Consider the following 24693-nt stretch of genomic DNA (forward strand, 5'->3'; position numbering starts at 1 on the left):
TTCGCAAAAGCAAGGAAAATGTTCGTCGTAAAATAATCCCCACTTTTAACCCTTTATATGCTTTGGTCGATTTATTGAGCAGACATGAACTGGCAAAGTCGACTTTTGGAACAAAGACATCATATCTTGCTAAACAATGTGGCAGTCCGGGGTTTAACTTCATAGCGAGTAAAGATTTAAAAGCCTTTTCAATGAGAATCATTATCAAGGAACTCTCACATTGGTGTTGCAAGGAGATCCTATGCTGTGCAGAGAATGCAAAACTATTGTTTGTAGTAAAAGATTTTGGTAATGGTGGCCCGAAACATGGGCTGAGAAAGGGCGTATGAGATGGGGTTTAAAATGCTGTTGCCGTACTGGAGATATAAGAAGAAACGAAAGGCTTGTGGTGAAAGGCCAGGTCGGATGAGGGCAGGAGAGATGCTGTAGATCAAGCTTATCAAACTTCCTGGAATCGATGTCGTGAAGAAAGCGATGACGATAAAAAGAAGAGTACGAGTCGCTTTGCGCGCTTCTGCAGTCGATTCCACCCGATCAGACAATTTTGTCTGGGAGAGAGAGGGAGAAGAGGGAGATAGTGATTTAAAGAGAGAGAGAGCAACAGAGAGAGAGAGAGAGATAGAGAGACTGGGCATGGAAAGGGAGATAGGAAGAGAGATATGTAAAGAAAGAGACAGAGAGACCGTGTTAGTGAGAAGAAGGTATGGAGAAGGTATGGAGAGAGAGAGAAAAAAGGAGTAGAAAGAGAGAGAGAGGAGGGGAGGGAGATAAAATGCAAAACAATGAGGGAGTACGCATAGTCTTTCGTGAAGGCAAGCAATATGCATCTCATAAACATACTTTTACAATAGGTGAATTGTTCATAATATTTCGATGAAAAGGGTGATAGTCTTCCAACAAATCTGGTGTTGTATCCTTTTGTAATGCAGGGAGAGGAGAAAAAGAAAGAAAGATTAAAGACAGAAAGAAATGACGTGGTTGGCATAAAATACCTTTCAGAGATAAGTGTTGATTCACTTACCGATAATTCCTGGCCTCTGGTTCCAATTTTCATTACATTAGGTGATGATGATGATGTTGCTATTGCGTTGTCGCTTCCCGCATCAACGACGTCCAAACATGAATGCGGCAAAGATGGGATGCTTCCAGAAGTCATCTCGGTGTCCGTGGAGCTAGAAAGATGGGTATCTGCTGAAGCAAAGTCCTTGCTGACATTCCGTCCTCCAGCCGACTTCCGGATCTTAATGAGGATTCTAATATAGAGGATGGAAATGATAAGGATTGGTAGATAGAACACGAATACCCCCTGAAACACAGCAGTCACGGGACTGAAAGCAATTCGATGAAGGCAGTGATCCCCGTTGTCGAAACTGATGGCGAACTCCCACACTGTGACGCACCCAATCCAGAACGAGAGTCCAATCACCCACGGCAGAGAGTTGATGATGACGGCCTTACGCGTTGATCGAGAGATAAAATGGTTGATGGGATCATAGACCGCTTGATGTCGATCGGCACAGATGACGACGATGTTGATGTTTGAAGCATTGACGATTCCGTAGAAAAGTCCTGAAAGAACCTTACATGCATTGTGAGAGAAGGGGTACCGACCGCCGTAAATGTGCTGTACGGAGGGACAAAGTCCAATCCCTACTAACAGATCAAGTATGGTAAGGTTTATAATGAAGTAATTATTATAGGAACGGAGACGTTTTTCTAGCAAGAATGCAACCAGACTGATGGTGTTGGAAAGTATGATAAACCCAACCAAGATTGCAGTGAAAATATGTTGAAACGATACTGATTTTACACTGTCTAAGGAATTAGCCTCTGTTACAAATTCGCTTGAATATTGAAAATCAGTCCACATCATGATTGTTGTGTAGGGTTGCGTACCGTCAGAAACATTCGTCAAGTTTGCATCCATGATGAGTCTCATGTAACTAGTCTTTGCAAAATATGAAATTCAGTCACCACTCTTCACTTTAACAAGAATAAAGCTCGTCTGGACGAAGAGGTATGATTCGATCTTTTATGTGGTCAAATGGCACAAGTAAGAGGCAATTATCTCAAGAAGACTGTTCCTGACAAAGACGCGAAAGCAAGCTGTGTTAATTCTAATATACCCGTCTCATTTTGCCATTCTCAAGACAAAGAGATTAAAGTCGATTAATAAACTCATATCGAATTTTCCTTTAAGCGCATTATTTTTTCTTTCTTCTTTACCCAAAATAGACCAAAAAAAGCCTTGATCTATATTATGCGTTACGTGTTATATTATTTATACCGTAAATATATAGCCATATACTGAGGTTTACGTCCGGTGATAAAAATAAAACCAAAGAAAGTGGAAAAATGGAGAAAATTAATTTTTATTAAGGGACTCCTGTCCCGAATATCAATCAATCAACAAACATAGATAACGAACTCCCAACCGTGATTTAAACAGTTCCCCGATTTAAACCTATCCAGGTCAGTTCTATCAGGGAGATGTCCTGGTCCTATCACACAATGACAGAGAGTTGATCATGATAGCCTTGCTCGTTGATATAATGGTTGATTGGATCATAGACCGCTTAGTGTCGTTCAGCACAGATTACAACCAAGTTGATGTTAGAAGCATTGACGATTCCATTGAAAATCCCGGTTAGGACTTGAGACATATTTTGAAAATATGGGTACAGAAGTGCTTATTCCAAGCACAACTAGGAGATCAAGTAGTGTGAGAGTGATGACGAAGCTGTTGTCGAAGGTTCGGAGCCGTTTTCTAGCATGAGTGCCACGAGACTAAGGAGGTTGGCAAGTACGTTGTACCCAACAAAGACTGCGACATAGAAGGGAGAGGAATCTAAGGTTTCAACTAAGAAGGCTTATAAAGACGTCTAATAAGACGTATAATTTAATAGAACTAAGAGTAAATATTAAAGTAACATTTTTACTTCCTGTTACGAATTAATAAGGAAACCTGAAAATAAATTTCAGGTACAAACCTCACAATTGCAAGATTTCTTTCTGTATTGGTATCATTAGACATGACAGAAGAATCGGAGATCTAGATGATGAGAGCTAGCTACAGCTCGCTACAAAAAAGAATAATGAATCTTTATTGATTATTTTTCTCTATTGAAATTCAACTTCTGCGAATTTCTATAGGTTTCTATTACTGATGAGAAAGATGTTTCCTTGAGTACGTCCTCCCTTCGTTTTACCAAAATGTCATTTGATCAATAAAACCACTTAATGAAGTAATCAATAACATATTTAATAGAAGAAATGAAAATAACGAATAGATAAAGAGAGTGGTAGAGAGAATTAGAGAAAAAGAGAGCGAGAGGGGACGGGAGAGAGGGAGAGACCTGCATTGAAAAGAAGAAAAACGAAGCTTAAATTCAACAGAGACCTTTGAAGGTAAAGATCTTTTTCACTGACTAAATGTAATTTAAGCAGAATTTCTTTGAGGTAATTTCGTCGTTCATAAATAAAATACCAATACGGTTTCAACATTCATCTGAAGGTCGTTTTTTGTTAACGTATCGTAGAATGTTATTATCAAAATATCATACCCTCTTAAGAAGACTAATGGGAGATCTAATCAATACAAAGGTGGAAACCAGGCGGTAAATATGTCTATACTGCTAAGGAATTGTTGGATGTATTTGTCTCTTTTAATTCACAACTAGTTCTTTCATTAAGTTTCATGTTTTTAAAAAAACTGATATTTCAAATTCTTTGGTACTTCTTCAATGCTGTGAGGCATACATTCGACAGAAAATTGTCTTTCTCCTTTTTTTTTTTTCTCATTTGGTATCTTTTCTGCATTTGTAAAAACTCGACGGAAGGTAATCTTTTTCTCTTATTCTATTTCATCTGCATCTTTATCGTTCTTATTAATATATATATATATATATATATATATATATATACAATTTCACCTCATTAGACGGATGGTTAGGAAACGCTGAATCTTCGCTATTCATAATCGTTGAGTCATAGGGCGTGTTGTGTGTGGGTATGGGTGTGTGCATGCGCGTGTGGTCTGAAAGGGCGTGCGCGAGCGCGTGTGTACGTGTGTAATAGCCAAGATTTAGCGTTTCCTAATCATCCGTCTAACGAGGTGAAATTATATATACATGTATATATACTAATAAGAACGAAAAAGATGCAGATGAAATGAGGAAACTTAATAAGGAGAAAGACAAATTTCCGTCAAAGGTATGCCTCACAGCATTAAAGAAATGCCGAAGAATTTAAGATATGTCTTTAAAAAAGAACATTTCATGAAATAACCAGTTGTGACTTAAAAGAGCAATTACCTCCAACAATTCCTTAGCCCAATATGGACATATTTTCCGCCTGATTTCCACCTTTGTATTGATTAAATTATATAAGAGGGTGTGATATTTTGATAACAATCTATGAAACGTTTTTTTTTTTTTAAAAGACCTTCAGATGAATGTTGGTACCGTATTGATATTTTATTTACGAACGACGAAGTAACCTCAAGGAAACATTCCTTACGTAAAATTCAATCAATGATAAAGTCTTCTTAGTCTTCTTAAAGATAAAGTTGAGTTCTGGTCATTCGATTGCATTAAAGTGCAAAAACGGTGAGGAATCGATCAGAAAAGGTTTATCAGGTAGCATATAAGTATTGGTGTGTACTGCAAGGTTCTGGAATCATCAAAATGATAATGAATTTGGCCCAGTCTTGCTAAAGTTGCAAGCACTGTACACAGAAAGATGTATATGGGACTACACGAACATGGCGTAAAAATCCATCCCGATTTTTATGATGTTTCATGCCATATTAACAATATAAAGGCATTTGAAGAGCCATGCTTTTCAGGGAACATTTTTTATCTGATGTTTTTCTACACTTGCATACGGTATAGCCACAATCAGGGTGCAAAACCTTTGCACTTGGGTCCAAAAATGTATGCAATAGAGCAGTTTCATCAACCCTAAATCGTTTATCCATACCCTAGGGTTAATATCCTGCAATATCCTGGAGGAAACTATCTTGATTGATTGATTTTTATTCGACAAGCTTCCAACATACAACAATATACAATAATAACAGATCAAAAATAAGTCAGCTTGAACAGGATAACCCACGAAAGCTCGAGAGCTTATTTCCAGTGGGGTACCTTACAGACATGTATAAAATTAATAAGTTAAAATAGTAATAATTATTTACAGACAGTTAAGAAAAATAAAAGAATTACTTATAAAAGATAATAATAATAATAACAGCATTTAAATGATGATAGAAATGATAATAAGTACAAGAAGAAAAGGAAGAAGGAGAAGAAGAAAAAGAGGCGGAGGAAGAAGAGGAAAATGATGATGAATTTGTAGAATTTCTATAACGTACGAAAACATAAGTATATACAAAATGAAAAAGTATGAACCGGCAGAAGAATACAAATTTCAATCATATAACATGTCATTTACTTCTCTTATCTGACTGTCAAGTATTAGATATTCCTTTAATTTCCTCTTAAAATGAGCATAGTTATCTATTTCCTTTACACCATTGGGAAGGAAATTCCAATGTTTTATGGCATTGTAATAAAACGAATTTCCAATACTACCTACTCTTTCTGGTAAGTTAAAGTTGAATCGGCTATTTTTTGTATTATAATCATGTAAGTCAGTAACAAGATCGAAGTTGGATCGAATATAATGATTCGACCTAGTATGATATATTTTATGTACGTGATGCAATACGAGTTTTTTTTTATCTTTGGTCGACTTCAAGAAAACCAGCTTTAGAAAGTTCGCTGTAGCCAACATGAGTTCTTGGACCAGAACAGTTGATAAATCTCACCATTTTGTTCTGTATAATCTTCAACTTCTTTTGATCTGACTAACTGACTTGTTTATGTTACTATACCATGCAGGGTTAGCATAGTCAAATAAACATTGAATAAGAGCAAAACTGAGTGTACGTCTTGCTTTTAAATCCATACAACTTTGATACCTGTACAAAAATTTCAGACGAGAATTTGCTTTTTTTACAACTGATTCTACTAAAGATGAAAACGAAATTGCGCTAGCCAACTCAATGCCTAAATACTTCACAGAATCTTTTCTCTTGATTACTTGATTATTGTGTGTCACTTTAAATTCAAATGACTTTTTAGAACTACTTTTAGAACAAAACAAAATGCTTTCAATTTTTCCCAAGTGTAAAGAAAGCTTATTATCAGTCATCCAATCGACACACGTAGACAGCTGTTCACTGAGCTTTTCCTCAATATATTTAGGATCAGGATTTGAATAGAGTAGTACGCTGTCATCTGCGTACAATAATAGTTTAAAGTCTTTTATACAAATACACATATCATTTATATAACTTGAAAATAGAATTGGGCCTAAAATGCTTCCCTGAGGAACACCGCTTGTTATAGGCATTAGTTTGGAACGAATATCATGAATGGCCACTACTTGGTGTCGATTAGATAAGTAGGATCTGAACCAATCTAAACTTGCCTTATTAAAACCCATTAGTTGTAACTTGTCCTCAAATAATCAGTCAAATGAATTAGACATGTTTCAGTCGAATAATCATGTCGATTATTGGTTATCATTTCATGAACAGCAATACAACAGGGGGTGGTAGGTGTTATGGACACTACACAAAGCTACTGAAATGGATTTTCAAGCATTATTTACCTTAACACACAAATATTTTGCACTTCTTCGGGGAATTTATTGGCCATTTGTGAAAAATAAAACAATTCACACTTACTTCAGTCCATAAATAAGACACAGTATACACATGAAACTTTTTAAAAAGCCAACTATAAACATTGGTACATGTGTTGTAAATGAGACAAATTCCAAACTTCAGTCCCATCTGTATACATATACAAACAAATCAAATTGCTATGAAGGCTCGTTTCATATCATAAGTTGTCCAAAATAACGTATGTACAAAATCCTATAGGATGTTACGGACACTACATTTTACACATATAGTATGCATGCTATTCTGTGATGCAATATATAAGTAATTCATTTGCTTTTTATTCTGCCACCATTGTTTTTGCTGCATATCTTGAGACCAACAGAGAATATCTTTACAAATCCTCATCACCAAGTCTTTTGGATAGGACTTAAAGGGAAAGAAAAATCTGGCAAACAGAAAACAAAAGTTGTTCTATGTAGTTCCAGGGGTGGCCCAATCGCGGTATTTGTTTTTTGTTTTTCTTCTCCATCTTCTTTGTTCACTTTTAAACTTTGAAAGAAGCCTAATTTAGTCATAGAAACATGAAAGAAGACATACAAAAAGAAACCATTAAAATTAGGAAGGAGAGATGAAATAATGATATAACAAAGGAAAGCATGTGGAAAGAAGGAAGAAGAAAATAAAAAGGATAATAATTTAAGAAAAGAAAAAGAAGAATAAAGAAAAGGATAAGAAATAAGGAAAAGAAAGAACAATAAAATAAAAAAAGAAAGAAGAGGGAAAAAAAGAGGATAATACAGAACGTCATGTAGCATAATCAAGATGAGCCTCCAAGACGATGTACTTCATTATTTTGAGAAGTAACTCTGAAGAGATAATGTATCTCATAGGACCATACAAGATTTGCTCAGTGAGACCGAAAAACTATAATTATGTTTGGAAAAGAAAGTACCCACAGTGTCCTTGTATATTATGTGGTGCAGGATTCAATGTGCGTTCGAAAAAGATTGCACTACGTGTGTTGTCCTCGTATCGTATGTGCTGCAGGATATATTCAGTATTTTTAGAACCTATTTTTATGAAGTCATTTAAATAGCGTTGGAAAATTGGGGTTAAAAAAAGACCACAGTCTGTACTTTATGACGAGTATTTGGACCAACTAAGTGGTATACTTGTAAAACCATTTTTAGCATTTTTTTAAAGTGATAATTAATATAAATGCAAAATTATGGTATAATCAATAATCATTTCTGATACATTTATTCAATAATCCTCAGATGTTCGGTGATCGTTGTTGGTGGTGGCAATTAAACCTGTCCAGTATTATATATATATATATATATATATATATATATATATATATATATACAAATGTTGGTTTACAAGTCAAAAGGGATCTCAATCTATTGTTTCTCTTTCTCTCTCCATCAAATAAGCTTTATTTATCGAGAGAAATTGTGAGCGAAAACGTAGACGATGATATATTTCATAATTTAAATGTAAATCCCCTCAAAGGGGATGTCCTCAATAGAAGGTATTTTCCATAGCCCTTAGGAGACACTATAGTCATACACGTACTGGTGTGCGCGCAATTGTTTATGTGTGTGGACATAAACTACAATTTAGTGACATATTATCTGTAAGTAGGCAATAAAATTATTAAAATAATGTATTTTATCATGCAAAATACATATTTCATGACATAGACAGCTTTTACATTGTTAAGTTTATTTTAGAACACTGTTATCCAGAAAAGGAGGTACAGTTTGGCGTGCAGGCCTTGACATTATTCATTCTGTAATGTCCGTATTAAACACTGGCTCCTACTCTTTTCTACCCTCGACATTGAAACTAAAACGCAATGGTGCGTTTAATATTATACCTTATTACAACTTACTAATATTGTTGAAAAAGAATAATGAAATTAAATTACTCATGAGTCAATTTGTTTTAATCTTTTAAATTAAAGTCATGGAAAATAGCTTATTTGTTTACGAAATATCATATCCAGGAGAAGACCTCCCAGGGAAAGAGAATTTGTTTAACTAATTGAGAGGAGCTACTGTATCGAATCAAATTTGAATTACAAATTAGTAGTATTTAGTTATCAAGCTGTGTTTTTACACCATCACACATTTGTGTTACGGAAACTACATACGTTACAGACACTACAAATGCCAATTATTAAATTGTTATGCTTAGCTGAATATTATTATACCACAGCTAGTCCCCGGGGTTAGTAACACGAAGCAAACTATAAAAAACTTTAAAAACATTTTCATATAGCAGGAATGACCCCGTTACGGACACTACAGGAAATTCCTGATAAACTTTAGGATCGCAATGGGGGCGTATATATATATATATATATATTATAAAAAATTGTATCTTTGTTCGAATTTTTTCTTCTGATGATGGGACAATATGTTACCCGGAAAATATAACCAACTACCAATAATATAATGCTAAAATATATGAATTATAGAGGCAAAATTATGCACATAGCTGTTTTTCAAAAAAAAGTGTTACGCTTGTCTCTCTTCACAGAAATAACCACTTAATCGCAATTCTAGGGTCAATTCTTAAGCCGTAAAAAAAATACTGAGTGGAGATAAAAAGGACTATAAGATGAAAAGATATGGCATATCTTGTGTAATTCCATGGTAACAACTTATGAAAAAGACACATGTTCGAAGTGCAAATGGGCAACAGCCAAAAAGTGGTATTTTTGGCCCTCTATTACCATTCTCATACAGCCAACACAAACGAAATTCAAACAAAAATTGCTGCTTGATGAAGAACTCATATGGTCCAACATATCAGGCCACAAGAAATTTAATTAAATGACTTTTTGTTTCCAGGAGAGATGCGTAACACTTTAGGTAGAATAGTTGCACCCTGATCGTGAGATATACCGATAATACATTGATAACGCTTACAAATTATTTTCACCTCTTCCCAGAACTCAACCTTCCCTTTAAGAGGGTATGAAATTTGATGATAGCATTATATGATACATTTTTCTTTTAAACACATTCAGATTCACATGAGTACCGTATTGATGTTTTATTTATGAACGAAATATACATTAAAGAAACACCTTATGTGAGATTCGATCAGTGAAAAAGTTCTTTACCTTCAAATGAAACTGAGCTTCAATTTTCTTCTTTTCAATGCAGGTCTCCTCCTCTCGCCCTTCCCCTCTCGCTCTCTCTTTCTCTCTATCTCTCTACCCCTCTCTTTATCTATACTATATTTTCATTTCTTCTATTAAATATGTTATTGATTACTGATTAAGTGGTTTTATTGATTAAATTACATTTTGGTAAAAAAGAACGTACTCAAGGAAACATCTTTCCCATCAGTAATAGAAACCTATAGAAATTCGCAGAAGTTGAATTTCAGTGGAGAAAAATAATCAATAAAGATTCATTATTCTTTTTTTTAACGAGCTGTAGTCCAATCTATCATCATCTAGATTTCCAATTCTTCTGTCATGTCTATGATATCAATACAGAAATAAATCTTGCAATTGTGAGATTTGTACTTGAAATTTATTTTATTGTCAGTTTTCCTTATTAATTCGTGACAGGAAGTGAAATCGTTACTTTAATATTTACTCTTCGTTCTATTAAATTGTACGTCTTATTAGACGTCTATATAAGCCTGCTTGCCGACGCAGAAGTGAAAATATTACTTAAGTGATTTTTAGTTGGAACCTTAGATTCATCTCTCTTTTTATGTTAAAAGTGTCATTTATATCGCAGTCTTTGTTTTGTACATCCTTAGTCTGGTGGCACTTATGCTAGAAAACGACTCCGAACCTTCAACAACAGCTTCATCATTAATCTCACACTACTTGATCTCCTAGTCGTGCTTGGAATTAGCACTTCTGTACCCATATTTTAAAAATGTGTATCAAGTCCTAATCGGGATCTTCAATGGAATCGTCAATGCTTCTAACATCAACGTGGTTGTAAACTGTGCTGATTGACACCAATCCGTCTATGATCCCATTAAGTCATCAACCATTATATCTCTCGATCAACGAGCAAGTTATCATCATCAACTCTCTGTCATTAAATAGGACAGAGTTTATTAGGAGTTTAAATCACGATTGGTTCGTCATCAGTTTCGAGGACTGCGAACATTCGCATCTATAGAATCTATAGCCACCATAAGCCCTCTTTTCATCTCTGTATCTATTGATTGATTGGTATTCGAGACAGGAGTCCCTTAATGAACATTCGTTTTCTCCATTTTCCACTTTCTTTGGTTTTATTTTAACTACCGACGTAAACCTCAGTAGAAAGCTTAATATTTACGGTATAAAGAATATTTCGAGTAACGCATAATAGGTCAAGGCTCTCCTGCCTCTTTTGGGTAGAGAAATTTTTAAAAAAATAATGCGCTTCAAAGAAAATTCGACACGAGTTTATTATTCGACTTAAATCTCTCTGCCTTGAGAATGGCATAATGAGACAGGTATATTAGAATTAACATTGCTTGCTTTCGCGTCTTTGTCAGGAACAGTCTCCTCGAAATAATTACCTCTTGCTTGTGCCATTTAACCACATAAAAGATCGAATCATACCTCTTCTTCCAGACGAGCTTTATTCTTGTTAAAGTGAAGAGTGGTGACTGAATTTCATATTTTGCACAGACTGGTTACATGTGACTGACTCATGGATGCAAACATGACGAATGTTTCTGACGGTACGCAACCCTACACAACAATCATGGTGTGGACTGATTTTCAATATTCAAGCGAATTCGTAACAGAGGCTAATTCCTTAGACAGTGTAAAATCAGTTTCGTTTCAACAGAATTTCACTGCAATCTTGGTTGGGTTTATCATACTTTCCAACACCATCAGTTTGGTTGCATTCTTGTTAGAAAAACGTCTCCGTTCCTACAATAATTACTTCATTATAAACCTTACCATACTTGATCTGTTAGTAGGGATCGGTCTGTGTCCCTACGTACAGCACATTTACGACGGTCGGTACCCCTTCTCTCACAATGCGTGTAAGATTCTTTCAGGACTTTTCCACGGAATCGTCAATGCTTCTAACATCAACATCGTCGTCATCTGTGCCGATCGACATCAAGCGGTCTATGATCCCATCAACCATTTTATCTCTCGATCAACGCGTAAGGACGTCATCATCAACTTTCTGCCGTGGGTGATTGGACTCTCGTTCTGGATTGGGTGCGTCACAGTGTGGGAGTTCGCCATTAGTTTCGACAACGGAGATCACTGCTTTCATCGAATTGCTTACAGTCCCGTGACTGCTTTGTTTCAGGGGGTATTTCGGTTCTATCTACCAATCCTTATTATTTCCATCCTCTATATAAGAATTCTCATTAAGATCCGGAAGTCGGCTGGAGGACGGAATGTTAGCAAGGACTTTGCTTCAACCCACCTTTCCAGCTCCACGGACACCGAGATGACTTCTGGAAGCATCCCATCTATTCCGCATGCATGTTTGGACAATGTTGATGCGAGAAGCGACAACGCAATAGCATCATCATCATCATCACCTAATGTAACGAAAATTGGAACCAGAGGCCAGGATTTATCGGTAAGTGAATCAACACTTATCTCTGAAATGTCTTTTATGCCAACCACGTCCGTTCTTCGTTTCTTTATATCTTTCTCTCTTCTTTTCCACCCCCTGCATTTCACAAGGATATAACATCAGATTTGTTGAAAAACTATGTAATTACCCTTTTCATCGAAATGTTAAAAATAATTCACCTATTTTAAAAGTTTGTTTATGAGCTGAACATTGCTTGGCATCACGAAAGACTCTGCGTACTATCTCATCGTTTTCCATTTTATCTCCCCCCCCCCCCTCTCTCTCTCTTTCTCTACTTTTCTTTCTCCATACCTTCTTCTCACTACCACTGTCTCTTTCTATCTCACCTCTCTCTCCCTATGTTTCTTTACATATTCAGTCTCTCTCTCTCTCTCTCTCTCGTTCTCTCTCACTCACTTTCTCCCTCCTTTCCCTCTCTATCCCAGACAAAATTGTCTGATCTGGTGGAATCGACTGCAGAAGCGCGCAAAGCGACTCGTACTCTTCTTTTCATCGTCATCGCTTTCTTCACGACATCGATTCCAGGAAGTTTGATAAGCCTGATCTACAGCATATCTCCTGCCCTCATCCGACCTGGCCTGTCACGACAAGCCTTTCTCTTTTTCACTTATCTCCAGTGTTTTAAACCCTATCTCATACGCCCTGTCTCAACCTTTGTTTCGGGCCACCGTTACCAAAATCTTCTACTGCAAACAATAGTTTTGCAATCTCTGCACAGCATATGATCTCCTTTTTACAAAGACTGACTGTTATTAGGAAAAATCTGTCTTACAAAACATAAGGAGGAAGATATTCTGCAGTATCCGAGAAAAATACCTATTGAAGTAAATATTTGATATCTTGAAAAGTTTATTTCGGACATTATTCAAGAGAACCCCCCCCCCCCCTCCCCCTCTCACCAGAAGGCTTGAATGTATATGTAAAATTTGTATCATGGTGATAAATCATCACAATGAAAGATAGTATTCTAAGATTTCGGTCATCTGTATAAACAAGACTTCGTTACTCACACAGAGGATTGTCTTTTTGAGCACACAAATTCTGCGATATCAAAATTTAGGGATGTATTGGCATATTGTGTACAATGTGTAACTTATTCTTGAAGCGATTTTTGGGTGTGTGTGAGACCTCCTTGAAAATTCTGAAAACATGATTAGGTCTAGCTCCCTTGCAACACCACCAATGTAATGCTACGTTTACACTATAGGCAGTGTCACACAGAAAAATCCCGACCCATCTTGAATAGACCAGATTTTAGAAATCTAGTTTTTTCATTTACGTCGGTGACAGACTGGTGACAGACAGGCTACGAATAATCCGGATAACTAAAATCCGGATTCTTGATGGGCCATTGTATTTTAAGTAGATAAGCATTGTGACATCACAAAGTAAAACGTCTCATTGAATGCGCGCTAATATACTTGTGCGCGGGTCATTGATAGCGCGTTGACTTCACACCTTAAATTGGATTATTTCAACATTGGTGTCTCAAAAGACAGAAAAATCCCTTTAAAAAACCCTTGAAAAATCCTTTCGAGAGAAAATTATCGTGCTTCATATGAGGATTTTTAAGGGATAATTGATGACAGACAGCCAATTAAGAGGATAACTAAAATCCGGATAATTAAAGTCCGGATTTTTGGCCTTATGTTCCCGGCGGCCACGGCAGCCCCGTTTGCCCGAAGCGTAGTGCGCCGTGGGATTTTTTTTCTGTGTTCAAGTTTTGTTAGGTCTTGCCAAATTTTCTCACGGTCTATCACTGTATCCGTGACGGGCCGTGAGAGGGAAAGGGACTGTTGTGGGGCTTAAAAGTGGGGCTATTTAACAATCCACTTTTCCGTGCTTTAGCCTAAAATGGAAAGTTAATTTTTTGAATGAATCATCTCGTTTTTTGCATTCAGGGGCATAGTGTTTTCTAAATCTTGAACCAGTCAGGTTTTTACATCTGCGTCCTATATAAAGTGAACACCGGGCTGTCGCAGTTAATATGTATAATTTTTACGTTTTCATTTTCATCGAGTGTCTTCTTAATATAGGAGAGAATCATATACAAAATATGATATGAAGGTGGTTTTCCCTCGGGATCGTAACTACATATTTTATACAAATATGCATGTAATAACGGGAAGCAACTTTGAGCTAGCGCCTAAAAAGGAAAGTTCATATTATATTGTTTTCTTAAAACGCACCCTTTAATGATATTTTTATACTTCTTTCTTTCCAGCTCTCAATGTATACCTACATAATTATCATTTAAGTAAATGTAATGAGAGAGGACCGTATTATAAGGGGGTTAAAGAGACCTTCCATTTTGATATCATAATACTTGTAGTAATACTTTTTTCCCAAAGGATGGTAGATCAGTCTTATAAGTTACGCCATCGCGCTTGTTCTGCATGCAGGAGATCAAATGACCTTAGTATACAATATATCCTTTGATAAGGAGGCTGCTTCTCGATATGATTATCGGTTACTCTCTAATGATATCTAGTTCTCTAATAAAAAGCGTAACAATGAGACTTAGTAGTTGTAATGTTATTCACAGTTAGCATGTTTTACGGAGAAAATTTGTAATAATCAGCCACCACGCGAAATGGAAATGTTAGGAATACAGCATGTTGAAAGAAAAGTCAACTCTTTTTGCAATATTAGCCCCATGGGAGCTAAAGTAATGACACGTTAAAAGTGAGTCAACATGCACAGTTCTTAATCTTTTCAATACATGATTCATCATTAATGAGCTTATTACCAACGTTCTACTATTGTGAAACCACTTCTTATAAGATATGCGGAAAGAAGAATCATATTTCATAAAGTCACAAAGGCAATGTTGTGATAATGATGTTGTACCGGTTTATTGGAAAGTTAATTGGTCTAATCCTATTTGTTATAATCCTTTTAAAACCATTACATCTTCATTCATTTAGTATGCTAACCACTGGTGTCAATAGACGTTTCATCCATAACCATTTGGTTTAAAAGCTACTTCGTCTCACCAAAACTTGTATGTTTGAGTCCATTAACGATTGAGTACATGAACAGCTACTTTATTTAATTGCCATTTTGTATATCTAAAGAATAATTTATTCCAAAATTCAGTTTGTCGAAATTCAGTTGGTCTATTTTCATTTCGTCAATATCCATTTCGTCTAATGAGCTATTACGATCTAGTCATGAATTTTTCTAATAACCATTTGGTTTTAACGTTTAGACCAGATAACCACAGTACCCAAGGCAAATAACTAAAGCATGTCCACACCATATGAAAGAAATATTTAAAAAAACTGTGAGCTATGAAGTGTGGATTGGTCTGAACTCTCAAAGTTCTAACTTCAACCCTGGACCCAGCACTATACCTAACCCTAACCCTAAGTATGCTAACTGTAATCTTAAACTTAAACTGTAACTTAAAACCCATTTGCCACTCTCATCCTAAGCCTATACATTTGACGAAATGAATTCCAGAATTTTCGCTGAAAAAAATATTGTATTACCATCAAAGATGCGAAGTATGAATTTAAAAAGACATCTCAAAGTACACATGTTCTTGATTGACGATTCCCTGAGGTATTCAGATTAAAAGCCATTAAAAGTGTTTCTCTATTATATGTTTCGCTCGATGGATTTCATTGAAATAAGCCCCATGATTGTTTCGTTTAGCGAACGAAATGTCAATAAGATGAGAGGACGATGTTGTCACCTCAAAAATAACATTGAATCGGTTATCAAAATAAAACTTTTCCCTGTATATATAATATCATTTTATATGGACACGCTTAGAGACTTTGGTGGTAAGCGCTTTGTAAGTAACGTTTTTATTATTATGTATTATTATATGTTTCAAGGACAAAACATATGTAGCTTAAGTTCGTTTAGTATGTCGCTGTTGATAACATCTTTTATCAGGGGCTTATTTTCGCACTGGATCTTGCGGCCTTTGAAAAGAGATTGTACAATTTGAATACGCAACGGTTGATAATTTCATTTCTGTAGCTCGCTGTTACCTGCTAACCTTCTGCAGCTTTTTCATAACAAGGATGATTTTAGGTTTATTAAAAAGATATTCTTCATTGTAGTTGACACGCTTGAAACTTAATAGGACGAAAATTTAATTCTACGCCTCGCTTTTGATTCGTTGGGGAAGATAGCATCTAAATATGACTGTATAAAACCTTCTGCTTTTCGTTAAGAGAAGTATTCACAGACAAATCTGTGTGAGATGCATCATTGATGATGGCCGATATTTCTAATAGCACGCAGACCTACTCAACGGACATGTTTTGGACTGATATCCAGAATGCAAGTGGATACATGAATGTCACTGCTAATTCTTTGGATCCCTTTGGAACTACTGCACCTAGCCTGAAGAGTCTCATCTTCCCCGCTGTATTTTTCGCGCTCATTGTACTTGCCAACATCATCAGTCTTGGCGCATTCTTAGTAGAAAAACGTCTCCGTACCTACAATAATTACTTCATCATAAACCTGACCATACTTGATCTGCTGGTTGGAATTGGACTGGGAGCTGTCGTAGAGCACTCGTACATTAAACGGTACCCATTCTCTCAAAATGCCTGTAAGGTCATAACTGGGATCTTCCAAGGAATCGTCAATGCTTCTAACATCAACGTGGTTGTGATATGTGCCGATCGACATCAAGCGGTCTATGATCCCATCAACCATTATATCTCTCGATCAAAGCGCAAGGCAATCATCATCAACTCTCTGCCATGGGTGATTGGACTCTCGTTCTGGATAGGGTACGTCACCGTGTGGGAGTTCGTCGTCGATCACGACAACGGACTCCACTGTACTCAGCTGTACTTTTTCAGTCCGTTGACGAATATGATCCAAAGTGCGGCCATGTTCTTCTTGCCTTTGGCCATCATGGCCGTTCTCTATGTCAGAATCTTCATCAAGATACGAAAGACGGTTGGAAGACGGAACAACAAGAAGTCGACCAATTTAACGGATCTCAACCTTTCCACCGTTAAGGATACTGAGATGACGGGTGTAAGCGTTTCATCGACATCGCATACAGGTTCATTTAGTGACATTACGGAGACGGGGAGCAGAGATGACATCATGGTATCATCTTCATCACGTAATGAGACCAAGATCGAAAATATTGACCAAGAAATATCGGTAAGTAATCTACACAATTTGCCTCTTATAACACGATAGCAAAGAGTTCACAATATTAACAGGACGGACAAAGAAAGAAGACAAAATATACAGTTCCTCAGGTAGACAAAGGAACATTCCTTCACTGCTATTATGTAAAAATGTGTAGAACAGGTGTCACATGCCTATTCACCTGTTCTACAAATTTGTACATAATAGCAGTGAAGGGATGTTCCTTTATCTACCACAGCAATTGTTGAGGGTAGAATGAGGAACTGTATATTTTGTCCTCTTTCTTTGTCCGTCATATTCATAGTGTCAGTAACCTTGTCCGTCATCTATTCCAACATGGGAATGTGAAAGGAACTGTTAACGTACAAATCTGAACAAGATTTCTGTATAGTAGGGCATTGAAATTTCTTTCAAGTTGTCTTAGCTATCATGTTTAATTAACGGCATTTCTAAGGCCAACTTTGTATCAAATAAATACAAAGGTTAGCAGCCCTAACGATTACACTAAACGATAAGTTGTTTGCCGATAGAATTTTCTCACAAAATCTCTAAATTTCGATCATTGAGAGGTCATTTCCCTCGCTCTCCCATGAGTTTTGTCAACGCGAGTAGTTCCGAATGGCGCTAAAGGAATATCTAAAAGTTTCGAAGTTGTTCGTGTTTGGCGTCATTTTAAAGACTGAATAGTTTTTATGGAAGATCAAATATCACTCTAAATGCATGAATTAGTTTTAAAGCATGTATGTTTTTTTCTATGAGCCTGTCAAAATCTACGGCGCTCATGATTTTCTCTCTTTCTTTGTCCCTCTCTGTTTCTCCTTCTAACAACTCAGACATCAACGTCACATCGCGTGGAATCGACGGCTGAAATGACGAAGGCGACACTTACTCTCCTCCTCATCGTCATCGCTTTTGTACTGACATGGATTCCGATTAGCGTAATCAATTTAATCTACAGTATCGAACCTCAACTCATCGTACCTCTTCTCTCAAATGGTGCTTTCACTGTCTTTAGCAATCTGCAGTACGGGAATAGCCTCCTGAACCCTATATCCTACGCCATGTCGCAGCCTCTGTTCCGTGGCACTGTCATCAAAATGTTCTCCTGTAATCGACCGTCGCGGGCCAACTAGCCTACTCATTCAAGCGCGTACGCAGGGGGAGGGGGTTAAACCCCCTTCAAATATTTTGAATTGTAAAAAAAAAAAAAAAAAAAAAAAGTTCTGAAGGAGGCAAACAAACAACAACAAATTCAAAAAAAGTATACTCCCTCCCCCCCACGCTTATTCAACGGCTGGCTGAGTCGTTGAGAAATTTTCGGTGCGATTTTCAAATTTTAAAATACCCCCCCCCCCCCTTGGAAAAAATCTGCGTACGCCACTCATTAGTAATAATATGAACGAGCTGCTTTTGTATAGAATGTTATTTGTGAAACGTAACGCTAAAAGTGAAAGCATTTGAAATTCACATATTAAGATTTATCATAATTTGGTGGTAGTTATTTAGGAAAAGCGCTGCTACAATTTGTGAACTAGTCAAGATGTTAAAGATCGTGGATATTTGATTCATTTGTGACGCATGCTTACTTACGATTGGGTGTATAGTAATCCTGAACTTACTCATATAAAATGCTCTTCTGTATTATGTTACATCGTTAGCAGCTTTGATTAAGGTAGGCCTAATTATTATATAAATTGTGCTAGTCTTTAAGTGTAATGCTATAACAACGTACCCTATTGTAGACTTTTCATTGCGTATATGATACAAATTGTTGGCCTGTACTTTTTATTGGAATGAAAAATATAGAAATTAGTTTAAAATCATGATTACTGTTGTAAGCCAAGTTAATGTTGGGCAAAATTATGACGATGAATAACAATGCAGTTAAAGGTGACGATGATGATGATGATGATTACGATAATTATGATGATGATAATGATAATGATGATGATGATGATGATGAAGATGTTAATTACGACTTTGATGTTGATTGTGACTATAATTCGTTTGCAGTGGTGCTCATGAAGTGAAAATTACTACAATCATTTGGAAAATGCCCTTTGTGACGATTTTGTTGCTGACAATGAAAATGAAGATGATCTATATGCGATCAGAGATTAGAGCGACGATGATGTAAAAGATGATAATACTGATTATATAAACGATATAAGAATGACGACTATGTATTATGGTAACAAGATAAAATAAGCAATGAAAATTAGAACAATTTATGATTATATTGCAGCTACAATATATTTTTTGATCGCGATGCAAAAATCGATTTTTAAATCTTTTTTTCTGTAGGTGTGAACGCCCCTAATATTATGTGAAAGCTCGTGGATATTTGATTCATTTGTGACACATGCTTACTCACGATTTAGTGTATACAAAAAGTGAACTTACATGTCTAAAATGCTCTTCTACATGTATTATATCTCATTTTTAACCGTTACAGCTCTGAATAGGCTTTTTGTTATATTATCTTTGCTTGTCTTTATGTTTAATGCTATAGAAATGTGCCCTTTTGGGATTTTTCATTGTGTATGATACGGATTGTTGGCCTGTACTTTTATTGGAATGAAAAAATATAGAAATTAGAATAAAATCATGATTACTGTTGTGAGCCAAGTTAATGTTGGTCAAAATTACGATGATGAGTAAGGATGCAATTAAAGGTGATGATGATGATGATGATAATCATGATGATCATGGTGATGATGATGTTGATAAAGGCCCGGTCCCAATGCACTTACGGATGCAAAGAGGATGTAAAATGTAAACACATCTTGCCATCCGTTGGAAAAACGCTATGCATCCGTTGTGTACTCATTGCATACGTGTTTCATACGCTCTATCCATCAAGCATCCGTCCACTGTGATTTCATCCGCGCAAAAAGTTTTGAGCTGCACAAAACTTTTAGAACGGATGAACTTCCACCGTGTACGATGTAAATCCGCGACAAATACGAGCAACAAACGTTCTATGTCCGTTATCATCCGTTAAACGTCCGCTGTATCTTCTCTGCGTCCTCTGGGCATCCTCGCAACTCACATCCGCTGCAGCTGAAAACGGAAAGAGGGAGGAAAGATACGATACATGGAACGTCTATACATCGTTAGTAGCACGGAAATAGAAAGGATGTAAGCGTATGCATCTCGTATATAAAGTATTCAAAGCTGTCATCCACTTCCATCCGCTTTCATCCGCTAGGCTTCCGATGAACATCCGTTTAACATCTCCGCTACATACTACCCACGTCCGTTATTTTCCGTTCTGTTTTCGCAAATTTTCGCAAATTTTGTCCATTTCTGGAACGGATGAAAACGGATGGAGCCACACTCGAAATTTTGCTCGTCAGCTGTGTCCGTTATGCATACGTTTTGTGTCCATCTGCCAGTGGGACCGGGCCTTAAACGGCTATGATGTTGAGTGGGAATGTGACATTGAATGTGACTATGATTAGTTTACTGTGATGTTCATGGAAGTGAAAATGACGACAATAATTTGGGAAACTTGGGAAATAATACTGATGGCACATGTATAAACGATATAAGAATGACGACTGTGTATTATGGTTACAAGATATAGCAAGCAATACAAATGAGAACAATTTATGATTATATTGCAGCTAGAATATGAATATACACTTCTGCGCTTTGATGAAAATGTGGAGAAGGTTCCTAAGAGCTACTTTATTTAAAAACAGCCAACAGCTATTCGAAAGCTCCTGAAAGCAAGTGCGTCTTCAAGAAAACGAAGACGGCGACAGATACGGATTTTCTTATGTCTAGTGGTGGGTTATCTCAAGGCTTTGGAGCGGCACAACTGCAAGCGCAATCTCCAAGAGTTACTTTTGTTTCTGTGCGAGGTTGTTTTAGAATCAGCCTGTCCTGTGTACTTCGTAAGTCAAGTGAATGTGGATACGATTTAAAAGATTAAATTCAGACCAATAATTTTGGATTTGCACATTTAAAGTGACCCGGTAACATTGTTGAAGGTTGATGTAAAAAAATGCTTAATATATGTATAAATGTTACTTATTATATTCCTTCTACTGTATACGAACCCACAAAACACAAAGATATTTATGGTTTTCTTTGAAGATGTCACTGTCTGACACCTTCGAACAGTAACTTCTCACAACCATTTTTGAATTTTCTCAACCGTTTTACCATTAAAATAAGACATAAGACAGGCTTTTAAAAATCTTTCAACACTTAAATGTCCGGAATAGTATATAGAGCTAATTCATTGCTTTGTGACAATTTACATTCACCTAAAAATGTTATCAAATTGTAGTAATATAGTTGGGAGAATTAAAGAATCGATCAGATAAGTTTTTCCAAATTTGTATCATTAATAATTTTCTGTTTTCACTAAAACTTTCAGATTATATTTAATTGTACTTCTAGCATTGAATTCATTACCTTAGCACTATTTTCTCTCATCTGAACGATGTTACCAAGTCCCTTTAAAGCTTTGTAAATAAGCTAATTAAGTATCTTACAAGAAATTCTATGCCTTATTGGCAACCAGTATAATTTAATTAAAACAGATGTAATATGGGAAATCTCCTAGTCTTGGTACATTTCAAAGCAGCAAACAAAAATGACATGTCTGTTGAAATAAGGTTATCCCTTAAATTCAGAATATGCATAAAAGGATTAGGAATGCTTATCAAGTATTATAAATGAGTAGGACTTGTCTCTACATGCAGAGTACAGAATACATTTTTCAATCGAACGAGAAGATCACATGTCTTTAAAAGACTGGGAATTACGACATTTCTCTAGAATATTTAGGTTTCAATATTTACTATTTTCATCATTTTTTAATGAAGCGGAAGTGAGATGTTTTCACTTTTAATAACAGTCAATTCTTTAGTATGGTTTGAAGAGATAGGGATAATAATTACGTAAAATGGAATATAAATTACTGTGCTGGCCAAAATAGAGTGACGGAGTATTAGTATATTACTGAGGGGACGCAGCCCCAGGCTCCTCTCTCTCGGATGAATAGTGTATTTTTAATGCAATTTTCATAACAAAGTTAAATTCAATGATCAAATTTATTGATAAAGTTAGGTAAAAAGCTTTATTCACGAAATTTCGGAGGTAATGTTTGTGAAATAAACCTATGTCATCTACGAAATGTTCAGCTCCAATTTATCCGACACTTGATGAAAACCCTACGGCAAATCTTCGAAAGGTTGCGACGTCTTCTGTTTTCGTTTCACGAAAGGTCGTGTAGCTAGCTGCCATCAGGAAAATATTTCCCCTTTCCATCTAATTTGTTTTAATAGATAAGAGTACTGTTAACAAACGACATCAGAGAATCTAGCTTTATTTATCATCCAATTATTTTTCCTGCATCTTTAATTGAAGGTCTGAACATAAAAATAAAATTAAAAATACAAAAATACAACCAAAACAAAATTGTCCAAAGCCTCTTACAGCATAAACATTAAATAATCAACCATAAGATGAAAATCCATCGTTCAAGAATGCCAAGGGGGTCATGTAAAATATTGTTAATATACACAGAAATAAAACTCTTCTTGAAATGTCAACAATTGTCAGCAATTCTATAAGAACATTTTGTAGAAAGCTATGCGTGTGGTGACATACTAAATATAAAAAAATAAAAAATTGTAATCCAGGAAGATACAAGGCCGAGTAACATATAATCTTAAAAGATTGACAATAGCATTGAGTATACGATGCACTTGGTACGAATGTGAAAGTCAAATAAAAACAAGATACAATGAACAAATGGAAAAATGCGGAAGAATTGTATCGTATCTGATATGTGATAAACTTCTTCAAAATGAATAAACGGATCATGCTCGAGCCATAAATATTACCACACACAAAAATAAAAGAGTTAGCGTTTGAAAAATCTTGTTACATCAGGCTATCACATTATTCACTTTTACACCGCAATCATTTTTTTTTTCTTCTTTTTTTTCTCACTTTAAGTTATAAGCTGCTTACCGTGTTCTTAATATCATTTTTTTAATACCGCAAACTACAGAGGCTAAATTTAAGACTGAATGAATATGCAACCATACAAGGCAATATGTCGAATGACGAAAGCCTATATACGACACAGTTTATTCTGTCCAAACGGTACACATTTGTACGGCCATTAACACTTTCAAAATTCCTATCTACTTTCATCCTACCATTAATCCTACTTCGTAAAATTTCTCCCGTGAATTGTGAAGCCCTCAATAATCGAAAAATCGTCACCTCACTTTCGAATAGCAGGACGGTCTATTCCATATTTTGTGTAGTACGTTTTATTGACAACACTATATAAAACAAATTAAAAAAGTGCTTTATTAATAAAATGTTATTATTTGTATGACGAAGTCTGTTTCCCTTGCATCGAAGTTTCAGGCTTTGAATACCAACATATCTGGTAAAGAATCAAAACACACAAAAAAAAACTTTATCTGGTAAAGCATCAAAACACAAAAAATTACAACTTTGTAATGGAATGAGTAAGAGGCTTAACCGAATCAAGGATATCTGCCGACCTTTTTTGTGTTAGGTTGATAGATCTGACATTTTCGATTGAAGCTTGATGTTTTTTATTAATGGCAGAATATTTGAAAGCACATACACGTCTTTCATGAAAGCCTTGAAGAATTGCATCAGAAGGACTCAAATCCTAATCCATTGGACATGAAGAGAGAGATGCTATGAAGAATATTTAGATAAATTGCACCAACATGGTCCAATTGACGTATCAACATAATTGTAGTTGCCATCATTTGTTTTCGTACGCGTTTCTTCTCAACTTTCTCAATTTAGATCGTTGAAAATATAATGCGATGCTACAGCAATACTTGTTATTTACTTTTTAATGCACATTTGTTATATGATTATTTTCATTAGGCTTATCTTTAATATCATATTTTGATATTATCACCTTGATGATTATCATCATTACTATTCGTTGTCAAATAAAACTTAGTAATCTCTAGAGTCTTCTGCATCCTGTGTTGGGCTCGGGACAATGCTATATTACATATATTTTATAAGTCTATGTATTTCATGTTTCTTCTTAAATGTCTGTAATTTTGTAAGTTCTAGCCTATGGAGGGCCTACTTTTTGTTTTTAGCGCTCCTAAAGGAGCGATAGCTCAGTCGGTAGAGCAGTGGTCTCGTAATCCGGTGACCTGGGTTCGGAACCAAGGCGATGCGCTAGTGCCCTTTGGTAAGGCATTAATCCTCATCACCATGTCCCTCGGC

General features: G+C 36.0%; 2 protein-coding genes across 2 annotated transcripts; both read left to right on the top strand.

Annotated features, from left to right (window-relative positions):
* Positions 1-11334: 11334 nt before the first annotated feature.
* Positions 11335-12909, top strand: LOC115920777 (muscarinic acetylcholine receptor M3-like). The gene is made up of 2 exons (XM_030977416.1): positions 11335-12279; positions 12656-12909. Exons 1-2 carry the CDS (start codon positions 11380-11382, stop codon positions 12734-12736), a joined length of 981 nt encoding a protein of 326 aa, XP_030833276.1. The 5' UTR covers positions 11335-11379; the 3' UTR covers positions 12737-12909.
* A 3320-nt stretch (positions 12910-16229) lies between these two features.
* Positions 16230-18622, top strand: LOC105437725 (5-hydroxytryptamine receptor 1A-alpha-like). The gene is made up of 2 exons (XM_011664665.2): positions 16230-17442; positions 18267-18622. The coding sequence occupies exons 1-2, from the start codon at positions 16528-16530 to the stop codon at positions 18564-18566; spliced, it is 1215 nt and encodes a 404-aa protein (XP_011662967.1). The 5' UTR covers positions 16230-16527; the 3' UTR covers positions 18567-18622.
* Positions 18623-24693: the final 6071 nt, after the last annotated feature.

Source organism: Strongylocentrotus purpuratus, unplaced genomic scaffold (assembly GCF_000002235.5).
Source record: "Strongylocentrotus purpuratus isolate Spur 01 unplaced genomic scaffold, Spur_5.0 spur5_scaffold_9, whole genome shotgun sequence".
NCBI classification, from domain to species: domain Eukaryota; kingdom Metazoa; phylum Echinodermata; class Echinoidea; order Camarodonta; family Strongylocentrotidae; genus Strongylocentrotus; species Strongylocentrotus purpuratus.

What these genes read in the sequence shown, in the direction of transcription:
- LOC115920777 (XM_030977416.1), top strand. Translation starts at nt 11,380, where the DNA reads ATGGATGCAAACATGACGAATGTTTCTGACGGTACGCAACCCTACACA. An exon ending in CCAGAGGCCAGGATTTATCG is followed by an intron (nt 12,280 to 12,655) that starts GTAAGTGAATCA and finishes TTACATATTCAG; the next exon opens with TCTCTCTCTCTCTCTCTCTC.
- LOC105437725 (XM_011664665.2), top strand. Translation starts at nt 16,528, where the DNA reads ATGATGGCCGATATTTCTAATAGCACGCAGACCTACTCAACGGACATG. An exon ending in ATATTGACCAAGAAATATCG is followed by an intron (nt 17,443 to 18,266) that starts GTAAGTAATCTA and finishes CTAACAACTCAG; the next exon opens with ACATCAACGTCACATCGCGT.